The sequence below is a fragment of the Nomascus leucogenys genome, chromosome 19, assembly GCF_006542625.1.
Source record: "Nomascus leucogenys isolate Asia chromosome 19, Asia_NLE_v1, whole genome shotgun sequence".
NCBI lineage: Eukaryota > Metazoa > Chordata > Mammalia > Primates > Hylobatidae > Nomascus > Nomascus leucogenys.
Window position 1 is genome coordinate 56006259 of NC_044399.1, and position 12119 is coordinate 56018377.

General features: G+C 44.6%; 1 protein-coding gene across 1 annotated transcript in view; it reads left to right on the forward strand.

The window, feature by feature from the left end:
* CAPN13 (calpain 13) overlaps nt 1–11899 on the forward strand; it is an 84984-nt gene extending 73085 nt beyond the window's left edge. The window contains exons 20-23 of the mRNA XM_030799806.1: nt 1484–1612; nt 2649–2704; nt 3260–3316; nt 11437–11899. Coding sequence (XP_030655666.1) covers nt 1484–1612; nt 2649–2704; nt 3260–3286 — 212 coding nt within the window. The 3' untranslated portion in view covers nt 3287–3316; nt 11437–11899. The remainder of the gene's footprint in view (nt 1–1483; nt 1613–2648; nt 2705–3259; nt 3317–11436) is intronic.
* The last annotated feature ends 220 nt before the right edge of the window (nt 11900–12119 follow it).

Here is a 12119-nt window from a genome sequence, read left to right on the forward strand (position 1 = left end):
AGTAGGCAAAGGCTTTCAGCCCTGGGATAATGATAATAATCCCTTAGGGTGCATAAGTGCTCCATGGTTCACCAAGCACTTCTGTTTGCGTCATCTCATTTGACTGTCTCAACTACCCTGTGAACTGGGAAGGGCAGGAATCATCCCCTCTACTGTCCCAATGGGGAAAATGGATCACAAAAAAAGTTTCACAAGGAAATGGCCACCTTCCTTTAATAAAATGTAAAATCACATTTTCCGGGGTTAACACTGGAAGGAGAGTCTCCATCATCCTCCCTTCTGTGGATCCTGGCCTGGAGACAGGGCAGAAAGATCAGACTGCTGCCCCCACCTGTAGCCTGGATCCTCCCCTTAATGCTTCATAACGTGGAGCTGGGACTCTCAAACCCGAGCTGCCTCCGAATCCCCTTCAGGGCTTGTTAAAGCACAGATTGCCGCACCTCTGATCAGGAGGTCTGGGTGGGGCTCAGGAATTTGCATTTCTAACAAGCTCCCTGGGGATGCTCATGCCCCTGGTCTGGGGACCACACTTTAAGAATCCATTAAAGATGAAATCTTTTAAAAAGACCTCACACGTGACTCCAGAATAATAAAACAGAAAAAAGTAGAAAATTGTTCAAACTCAATTCAGTAAGCCTTCAGCAGCCAGGCAAGTAAGTGAGAGGGGCGATGGAGCTCACAGTCAGAAAACAGGTGACTGAGAACGTGGCAAGCAGGGGAGGACCTGGCTTATCTAAAGGCATTCGAGTTCATGTTTTATTAACTCCGCTAGAGAAACCACCTGTGTCTCTGGCTGCCAGAGGCTCACGGGCCACCAGGCTTGTCCCCATGATGGATGGTTTGGCTTGCAGGGTTCTACTTGCTAAGTCTTGCAAAGCCTGACTATGTGCCAGCATGCACTTGGCCCCTGTAAGGTCGGTGCCTCCCTGGAGCTTATAACTAGAAGCGCAGGATGACAAGGCGCTGAGCTCCTGCCTGCCTGAAGCCACCTTCTGCATTCTGCTCTCCCGCCAAGGGTCAGTCTTTTCCCTGGGTGGACTTAGGACTGCCTCTCCTTCTGCCAGGGCCCACTCCCACCTACACTAGCAGCACCCATAAACAACCCACCTACAGTCATGGGTGGGGAGGAAGGTTGTCAAGGTCATCAGCAGAGAGAAGTTTGACAGAGGCAGGGCTAGAAGCAACCCGCAGGTGTCCCAGCAGCTCTCCCATTACGTGGGAATGATCAGATAATTGTGAAGGCTGATGTGTTCCCCAGAGCAGGGCCTTCAGTATCTTCACGTGGTCTCCAGCCAGACTCCAGAACTAGGTTCCTGGGGCCTAACAACCTATAAGAAAGAGAAGACACTGAAGGGAGGGGGCTGAGTGGGAGGAGTTGGTGGGAGGTTGCCAGGCCCTCTGAACAGGTCTCTCAGACCCTGAGAGGCAGAGGAACCCCCCAGCCCTAGCCTCCTCTCACTCACTCGTTCACCTGTGGCCCCAGACTTCCTCAGAGGGATCTTCATCAGCCGTGAGCTGCTGCATCTGGTGACCCTCAGGTACAGCGACAGCGTTGGCAGGGTCAGCTTCCCCAGCCTGGTCTGCTTCCTGATGCGGCTTGAAGCCATGGCAAGTAAGTGTCACCGAGCGGCATCCCAGGGACCTTGGCAGTGACCGAAGAACACAGGGGAGGACCGGCCACCCCCTACCCCACCCCAGGCCTGCATGAGGCCTCAGCAGCAGGGTGGGCTGGCAGCCTGCGTGAGGTGCCAACCGAGGCTGCAGATGGTGTGACCAGCTCCCTCTGCACCCCCCTCTCCCCTGTAGTTCCCCATCGCAGGTCTCTTTTCCTCATCACCCTGCCCAGCCCCTCTCTCAGGAACAAGGTTAATTGAAATCACGCTGTCCCCGTCTCCAGGTTGTGGTTATCATTGAAACCTGCTCTTCAGTTATGTAATGAAGGAGTTCGGTCTTTGCTGAAGGAATTTCACACACAAGTGAATAAGTGGGGGCAGGAGGTCTCTCCCCAGGCTTCAGAAATCCAACTGTGTGGGCCGAAGTTTCCACACTTTTTAGCAGCGTGACCCTTTGTTTTTAACGAAATCTAGTGTGAAACCCCAGGCCACAGTGGGGCCGCTGTGATTGGGGGAGAGAGGCCAGACCCCTCCCCGCTTATAATCCTCTCACCGCCATGCCACGAGGCACCGCTGCAAAGCCTGCAGCTCTGAGCTGGGCAAAAAGATTGAGAGACTAAGGCTTTGGGAGGGTAAAAGAGAAGCCTGAGGTACAAGCCTTGGCCCCCACACAGTTCTCAGTTGCACAGGGGAGGTCCCCAAATTGTATCACTGAAAGAATGACAAGCCCTCACATCCCCACAGCCTAGTGTGGATGGATGCAGGGGCAGGGAGTGCAAGGAAGCTGGGAAAGGGAGAGGCGTGTGGGCAGAGCAGGCACACAGCCCCTCTGAGGAGGTGAGCCCTGAGCCACTCGCCCCATGCAGAGTTCAGCTGGACAGAGAAGAGGATGGGTGACAGGCACACCCCATGGAGCAGGAGGGGCTGCTTTACAGAATCACCTCCTGTTCTCCTTATGGGCCCAGGCCTGCCTCCCCTGAACTGCCTGGATTCCTTCCTCCTCAGTCAGTCAAAACCTTCCCTTCTTTATCCTAGAGACTTTCCGCAACCTCTCTAAGGATGGAAAAGGACTCTACCTGACAGAAATGGAGGTGAGGTACCTTCCCCTCCCCGGGGCAGGCACAGTCCCAGGCTGCCTCCCTTGACTTGATTCCAGGGGGCATTTTTCTCCCTGAGGATATTGAACCGTCTGTCAAAGGCCAGCCAAGCTGTCCCCCCAACCTCCAATTACTGCCTTATATATCGCTGGCTGCCAGGCTGCTTTAGGATCTTGGCAGACAGATTTTATTTTTTTCCAATAGCTTAATAAAGCAGAGGATTATGTGGGAGTCATAAATCCAGGAGGGAACAGAAGGACAGCCCGCTGAGCTCACTGTACATTAAACTTATTCCCATTGAGTTTTAGAGGCTCCTGACCAGCCAGCTGGTCGACCTAAGATATACGTCTCACTGCCTGGTTATTCAGGGAGTAGCAGAAGATGTGCTGTGAGACAACCCCGCCCCGTGCCCTGCTTGGGTTGTAATTAGCTGGAAGGGGTGATGAGACTGGACTGAGGTCTTCCGAGGGAGGAGAGTGGCATTTGCCCTGCTCTGTATTAAGCTAACAACTGTAAAGAATTGTTGTAATGATGATGCTTATTTTTCAGTGGATGAGCCTGGTCATGTACAACTGAAGCAAAGAGGAAAGCAGACCCACAGCTCAGGTAAGACATGGTAGCTTTGAAGTCTTTCCCTCCTGGGAGCATGAGTCCCCCTTCTCCTCTAAGAACTGCACGTAAGACTCTCTCCTTGGGAGAGCCTCCTCAGGGATGACAGACCTTTACATAAGTGAACCAAGGCTTAGCTGCTCAAGGCCCTTGAGTTTCAAGGCCAATGCTTCAGATTTCGTGCAGACAATGTAGACCAATGGACCTTTATGGAAAGGCATGGCTTGAAAGGCATGAATGAGGGTTTAGAATTCTTTACTGAAGTTCCAAAGAAAAAAAGTATCTCTCATCACAGGAAGGGCAAGAGAAATGGTGGAAATGGAATGGTGTAGAGCAACAGAAATGGTAGAAATAGTCAGGCCTTGGGGAGAGAAGAGCAGGCTCTAGCCCCAGCTGTACCATTGTCTCACTGTGCAGCTTTGGACAGATGATGAACATCTGTAGGCATCAGTGTTTATCCCTCTAGCATGAGTGTGCTGAAGAATTAACACTCAGGTCATTTCCTCTACATTTTTTTTCACGAAACAGACCCTAGAGTTACATAGTTCACACCCCAACCCTGCTGTAGCAGAAGCCCCATCAGTCTTCTAGAATCCTTTAGGACAGGGGAGCTCAAGATGTTGTGGTTCCCATTGTTGGACATCTCCGAGTGTTAGGTATTCCTTAGCTAGAGGCAATCATCTACTTCCCTGAAACTTTCTACTCATGCTTCTGGCTCTACTTTCTGGACCACTGTAGAAAAAAATACTGGACATGCAAGACCTACAAATATTTGAGGATACCTTTGCTGTTTTGCCCAAAGCCTGTCTTCTTTAATTATTCCTGTTGGTTTTCATCCAGACCTCCTGGTGACCATTCTCTATGTGCCAATGTACCTTTGAAGTATACAGTTCTCCACGCAGCCGACCTGTGATCAATATCACCTAAAACTCGATTGTTTTTATAAACAGTATTTAATCTCCCATTCATGTACCTTGAAGTCAAGAGACAGGCACTGTCTCCATAAATAATGTTTTAGCATAAATATTTCCTGATGAACACATGATGCTTTCTAATGATCGCAAATGAATACTGCAGAGATCATAGTTAATTTGACCCAACCATATTTCCTTGAGTTCTCCTTTCACTCCTTTTTAAAAACAGAACATTTGATTATTTTCAGTTTTATTGTGTCTAGTCCAATCTGCATGATTTCTAATAGCAAAAATGATTCTTCAATTGTATATCTAAGCTAATTTGATACACAGGGCCTAAAGGCTTAAACTTTCAAAATAACTGGATTCTCTGTTACTATCTTTTCTCCTGTACAGGGTCCTGATTCTCTCTTAACTAATCTTTCCACCCTTCCTATTTTTAAAAAATGTGTCAGAAGGAAGTACAATATTAGAGGCATTGTTGTGTTTACTTCAGTTTCTTTCACTAATGCCTATCATCAGCCCCAGGAGTGCTTCCCTAGCTTCCTCATTAATCACCACCCTCTGGCATCACATCATTAAAGCACATCCACTCACTCTTGGCTTGTGGTTTGCTTTACAGAATTGGAGGCAGGAGGGTGAAGAAGTTCTGCCTCCACATCTACAAACCCACCTTCCTCTGTAACTATTTCCCCCCTTCTTCCTCATTACCCTTCACCTTCTCAAGGGCCTGATTCTCTCTTCTGTCTTCTGAATACTAAACCTGTTTCTGTCTTCTGGAGTCATTTAACTCCCATTAAAAATGTGTATCTTTTAAATTTCTTCATCTCCTACCCCTTCCAGCTAAACTCTACCTCTTTCCTCTCATTGCAACCAAATTTCACAGAAGAGCTCATTGTCTACATATTCTCACTTCCCACTCTCCCTGCTAACTGCTTCAGTTGAGATTTCTTAGACATCATCTCTCTCCCTGACTTTGGCATGGCCTCCCTATCTGATTTTCCTATATCCACTCATATCCCTCAAATCAATTTCCTGCAGCCGGACTACACTTTTTAAAATTCAAATCCAGTCATTACATTCTCCAGGCTTAAAAACCCTTCAATGTCCTCCCATTGCTCAAAGGAAAAATCTGGCATCATTAACATGGGCCACAAGAGCCTGTCTCCTCTGGCCCCTGCCCACCATCTAACCACAACTTGTGCCTCTTTTTCCTGCTCTCTACTCCCACCACACCATTACACCTTTACTTCCTTCTATTTTCCATGCTTTTCCTAGCCTCAAGCCTTTGGCCTTACTGTCTGCTCTGTCTTGGCTATCAGTCACCAAACTCCTGATCCTTTATGTCTTAGCCCAGTTGGGTTTCCATGTTATGGGTTCCCATATTATTCACTCACATATCACCCCTCCCCAGTCATAACATTCAATACACTTGGTTTTAGCCCATTCCTTCTTTTAAAGAAATATATTGAGATATAATTCACACATTGTACAGTTTGCTCATTTAAATTATAGAGTTCAATGGTTTTTAGCATAGTCAGAGTTGTGCAACAATCACCACAATATGATTGTTAGAACATTTTTATCACCACAGAAAAGAAACCCCATGCCCATCTAGCATGCCCACAGCAGTTGCTCCCCAATTGTGTCCCACCCTCTAGCCTGAGGCAACCACTAATCTACCTTCTGAATCTGTAAGTTTACCTATTCTGGACATTTCATATGATTGGATTCATACAACATGTGGTCCTTTATGACTGGCTTCTTTCACTTAGCGTAATGCTGTCAGGATTCATCCATGTTGTAGCATGTATCAGTACTTCATTCCTTTTAAGTGCCAAATAATATTTCATTGTGGCTATACCCCATTTTTTTCATCTATTCCTCAGTTGATAGACATGTGGGTTGTTTCTAGTTTTGACTGTTATTAATAATCCTGCTATGAATGTTTGTGCACAGGTTTTTGGGGGGACATATGTTTTTATTTCAATTGGGTGGAATACTTTATGAGTGGAACTGCTGGATCATATGGAAATTCTATTTGTAACTTTTTGAGGAACCACCAAACTGTTTTCCAAAGCAGCTGTACCATTTTACATTCCCACCAGCTGCAAATGAGAATTCCAGTTTCTCCACATCCTCAGCAACCCTTGTCATTGTCTGTCTTTTATAGCAATCCTAGGGAGTGTGAAGTGATATCTCACTGTGGTTTTGATTTGCATTTTCATGATGACTAATGATTTTGAGCATCTTTTCAGTGCTTATGGGTTATTTTATATCTTCTTCAGAGAACTGTTCATTTAATTCTTTGTCCATTTTTAAGCTGGGTTATTTATATTTTTACTACAGAGGAGTTGTAGATGTTCTTTGTATATTGTAGATACGAATTCCTTATATATGTGATTTGCAAAATTTTTCTCCCCTTCTGTAGGTTGTCTTTGCAGTTTTTGACGCTATCATCTGTAGCATATGAGTCTTTAATTTTGATGGAGTCTAATTTATCTATTGTTTTCTTTTGTCACATATTTTTTGTGGTATAGCTGAGAAATCATTGCCCAACCCAAGGTCAAACTATTTATTCTGGTTTTTCTTCAAAAAGTTTTATAGTTTAGCTCTTACATTTAGGTCTTTGATCCATTTTGAGATCATTTTTTATATGGTGTGAAGTAGGGTTTTAATTTCATTCTTCTGCATTCATTCATTTGTCCCAGCACCAGTTGCTGAAAAAACTATTCGTTCTCCTGTTTCTTTGTCTTGGAACCCTTTTCAAAAATCAATTTAATATAAGAATTTATTTATGGACTTTCCTTTCTGTTCAATTGATTTATATGTGTATCTTATGCCAGTATCACACTTTGTTGATTGCTACAATTTTTTTTTAATTTTTTTAATTTTTTTATTTTTTTTTTGAGACAGAGTCTCGCTCTGTCACCCAGGCTGGAGTGCAGTGGCACGATCTCGGCTCACTGCAAGCTCCGCCTCCCGGGTTCATGCCATTCTCCTGCCTCAGCCTCCCGAGTAGCTGGGACTACAGGTGCCCACCACCACGCCCGGCTAAGTTTTTGTATTTTTAGTAGAGACGGGGTTTCACTGTGTTAGCCAGGATGGTCTCGATCTCCTGACCTCGTGATCCACCCACCTCGGCCTCCCAAAGTGCTGGGATTACAGGCGTGAGCCACCGCGCCCGGCCTACAATTTTATAGTAAGTTTTGAAATTAGGAAGTGTGAGTTTTCCAGCTTTATTTTACTTTTCAAGACTATTTTGGCTCTTCTGCGTTCCTTGCATTTACATATGAATTTTAGAATCAACTTATCAGCTTCTGGGATTTTGATAGAGATTACATTAAATCTAAAGGTCAATCTGGGGAATATTGCCATCTTCACAATATAAAATCTTTTGTTCCATGTGTCTCTTCATTTTTATAGATCTTCTTTAATTTTTTTGAACAATGATTTACAGTTTTCAGTGTAGAAGTCTTACACTTTCCTTGTTAAATTTATTCCTAACTATTGTAGTTTGGGATGCAATTTTAAATAAAATTGTTAATCTTATTTTCAGATTTTCATTGCTAGTGCACAGCAATAAAAATTATTTTTATATTGATCTTATATCCTGCAACCTTGCTAAACTTGTTTATTAGTTCCAATATTTTTTTTTTTTTTCTTGAGACGGAGTCTCGCTCTGTCGCCCAGGCTGGAGTGCAGTGGCGCAATCTCAGCTCACTGCAAGCTCCGCCTCCCGGGTTCACGCCATTCTCCTGCCTCAGCCTCTCCGAGTAGCTGGGACTACAGGTGCCCGCCACCACGCCCGGCTAATTTTTTTGTGTTTTTTAGTAGAGACGAGGTTTCACCGCGGTCTCGATCTCCTGACCTCGTGATCCGCCCGCCTCGGCCTCCCAAAGTGCTGGGATTACAAGCGTGAGCCACCGCGCCCGGCCTAGTTCCAATATTTTTAAAGGGCTTCCTTAGAATTTTATATGTTCAAAAATCATGTAATCTGCAAGTAAAGATAGTTTTATTTTTCCACTCCAATATAGAGGCTCTTTATTTCTTTTTCTTGCCTAATTTTCTGGCTAGAACCTCTAATACAATGCCGAATAGAAGTGAACAAAGCAGACAACCTTGTGTTCCTGATCTTGGGAGAAAACACCCAATCCTTTGCCATTAAATACGATGATCACTGTGCATTTTTCATAGATACCATTTGCCAGGTTGAGGAAGTTCACTTCTATTTGTAGCTGGCTGAGTTAACACACTTTTCGTTACTTGCTTGATGTCAGTATTCTCTGCTAGACTATAAGCCTGGGTATGTCTTGTTTGTTGCTATTTCCTTAGCACAAAGCGAAACACCTACCATGGAGAAACTAGTTGGTAACTTTCTCCCAAATAACCGAAAGAAATTGTTCTTTCAGGTTTATACCTTCCTTTGTTTTGTTCTCATCCCAACATTTGTTAGTATTAGCTTATATCCTAGTCTTCCTGCTATTTTAGCTATTCTCTATTTTCTTCCCCTTTGGTGTACTGGGAGGCAGGTAAATATTATCTTGTTATTATCTCTAATACATCATGACCCATATTATCTTTTGAAGGCCTATTTTTCCCTCACTTTTTTGAAAAATTTGAAAATTTCCCTCACTTTTTTGAAAAAGTTGAAAGTGTCCTGGTCACTTCAACTCTATCCAATATTCCCTTACTTTGCTATTACAAAGTTTCTTTCTTCTAGGAGTTCCAACACTCTGAGGTCAGCAAAGAGACTTTTATTGTTAGCCAGGATTTGATCCAGAGAAGTCCCTCTCCTTGCTCACTTGATCCTCTGTGTTACAAAGTGTCACTGGAGCGAGCAAAGGCTTTGTCCTGAGTTAAGCAAGCTTCTCCCAGAGATGAGGGTTATTGGAGCTCCATCACCAGTCTACTTGGTTTCCAGGTCACTCCCTACAAACTGTGTACAAGAGGTCTTTTATCTGCCCTTGGACTCACGGGGCAAGTTGAGGTATACTTTCGTTGTAAGAATACTTCTGTTCCTCCCTCTGGCTCATCTTCAACCCATCTGCTCTCCTCTGACCTAGCAGATTGGGATATAGTATATGCAACTGGGCTGAACTCCTCTTCCTCTCTTCCCATCATATATATTTCTTTTAAACAAAGTGTATGCCTTGTTGTCACATTGCAGGCAATACCTATATTAAAATATGTTAAAGTATGTTTAAATATAAAGTTCATACTTGAAAGAATGCTAATACTTATCTCATTGCTCTGTGTTCCTTGGACACTTGAGGCTGTACTGATTTTAATTGATTTCAGAGTCTAGAGGTTTAATACACGGCAAATCACACCCTGCTGAGAGTTTGTCTAGCTAATGTTATCTACATCCATGTTGATCTGTCAATATGCCAGTAAAATGCCTTATTCTAACAAAATTGTCATTTATAACAATTTCCCACTGTATAAAAATACAGTTTCTTGAGGAAAGGGCCAACTTCTCCTAGCCTGCAGGATTTAGGTGAAATATGACAACAGTGGCCCTGGTCTTACTGATGACCAACAACCATTTTCTGCAGGATGAGTCTGCTTCTAGCCTAGTAAATCCATCTCTACAATCTCATTCTGTTCATCGAAAGAAATTCTTTTTGAGAGACCTGGCTAGATGTTGGGTTGAAGACTGACACCCCAGGGCAGATGGAACTGTCAGAGTTCAAGTTAAACTCTTCTATACCTGTGAGTTGAGAGTTGTGAGTCTGGATGTGCCTCTGGTGATGTGAAAACACCCAACACCATTGGCAAGCATACACCTGGTGGTTACCAGGCACCTTGAAATGCCAGGATGTCCAACCTTCTGGAGCTGGCTTTGGAAGAAAAATGCATCCAACTGGGAAACTGACATGTACACTCCAAAGGCATAAACCAAGGAGGAGGAAGAGTTGGAATCCAGGAAACAGAAGATCCAACACTAGACAGAGACAGGGAAGTCCAAGGACCAGCGCTGTGCAGCAGAGCAAGAGAGTGAGCTACCCCGAGAGGAGCTGGAGGGGCAGCCTTTGGGGAAAATGGGAGCAATTTTTGATCAGATTGCTTAATTATAGAAAAAATAATGTTCAGAGGGATTTTGAAATTCTGCTGGAGAGCTTTGGAAGAATTAGTAGGAAAATGACTTAAACTAAGCAGACAAAAAAGCGAGGTAGTTATTAACTTCTGGAAGAATAAAGAGTTATAGAAGAGAGAAAATGTGATCCTAGAGTATTTTTTCACTCAGCAGTGAACAGTACATATATAATTGTAATAAAATACAAATGGAATATTGATTTAACGAAAATGTGACATAAATATATCAGAAGGAGGGAAGATGTAGACATGAAAGGGGGTTAGAAGCAACCCCACCCCATCTTCCATCATAAGAAGTCAATCGGCATTTAAAATTGACAAATCAAGAATTAACTGCACAAGCATATTACCTAGAAATATGGAGGTAAACATCAGAAGAAAGAGTTTAGGGAGGGGAATTTGGATAGCAATGGGACAAGAACCTGCTATTTTTCCTTCGTGCCTTGAATTTTTTAATTATGTATCTTGGACTGAATTTTCATGAAAAAAATAGGCAAACTAGCAAGTAGTCTGAGAGACAAGAGAGGAGGAGGGAGGCAGGGAGGAAGAGTTGAGGCCTCTTTACCCCATGGGTAGGGCAGCTCGCTGATTATTGCAGAAAACATGACGATGCACGAATGACACTTTATTCCAAGCCCCCTGCACTTGAGAAAAACCACTTCTCTGCAAAGTCCAAAGCCAGCCATCTGGAGCTTGGATGGGACAGAGCTCAGGGCTGTTGTTACTGTGGCAGCCCCTGGCCTCAGCCCTTCCAACCTGCCTGGAGAAGGGAGGAACATCTCTCCCCCAGGTTTCCCTCCACTCCAGTGCCAGCCCTCAAGGTGCTAAAATGGGCTATGATATGAACTCAAGCTTGGGGCAGGACAGGTGCAGGGGTGCCCTTTAAGGGATTTTGAAGAATGGGGTAGGGTCATCCATTAAGGGGCCATGGGCATGTTGGGGTCTGTCAGCCTTGCCAGCAGGAAGCACCAGTTCTTCCTCTACTGTGGGATGATCCAGAACAGCATCTTTAGAATGGGGCCCCACTTCCGTGGTCACTCAAAGGAAGGAGTTTCTTTACTCACCCTTGGCCTTCTGCATTTGCACCTCCATGTCTTTCTCTAGGACAAGCTCCCAGTGATCATTCAAGAATCTGGCTCTCATTCTAAGAGGCTGTGCTGCCCACTGTGGTTATGATACATCTAAACCAGCCCTGCGTGAAACGGAGTCCAAGCTGTCTTCCAACAGCCTGGGTTCGGTCCTTGGCTGGCCCAGGCCCAGCTAAGCCTGTGGCCACCAAGCAGCTCATCTGAGCACTTTGGGATGTGCTCAGCCTACATTGCCCTGGAAAAGGAAGCAGGAGATGTCTCCCTGTGGGAAAGGAGAAGAGAAGTTGCCTCTGAGTCCCCTGTCACCAGTTGGATTCATTTCTTGGAAGAGCCAGAATGAGCCAGTTTGCCCACCCTCGGGTGCTATGGGTGACATAGGAGCTGTCCACTGGGTGTTTGCAGAATAATTACACTATCTTATGTCTGAATCCTGATGATTTCACAGCTAAATGGCAAAAATAAAACATGTTTCCCATAAAGGTCTCTCATTCATATTCTGTCTCAAAAATACATTTGGGGAAGAGGAAAAGTACCCAGCAAGGCAGACGCTTCCCTCACTCTCTCCTCATCCATGGTGTGGTCACCAGGTGTCTCAAAAAGGAGAGGCCCACAGAGGATGGAAGAGATTCCGCAGCATAACTGGGCCAGACCCCACTCAGAAGAATTTGCAGTTAGAAAGCTCATTTCTGGATGCATCAA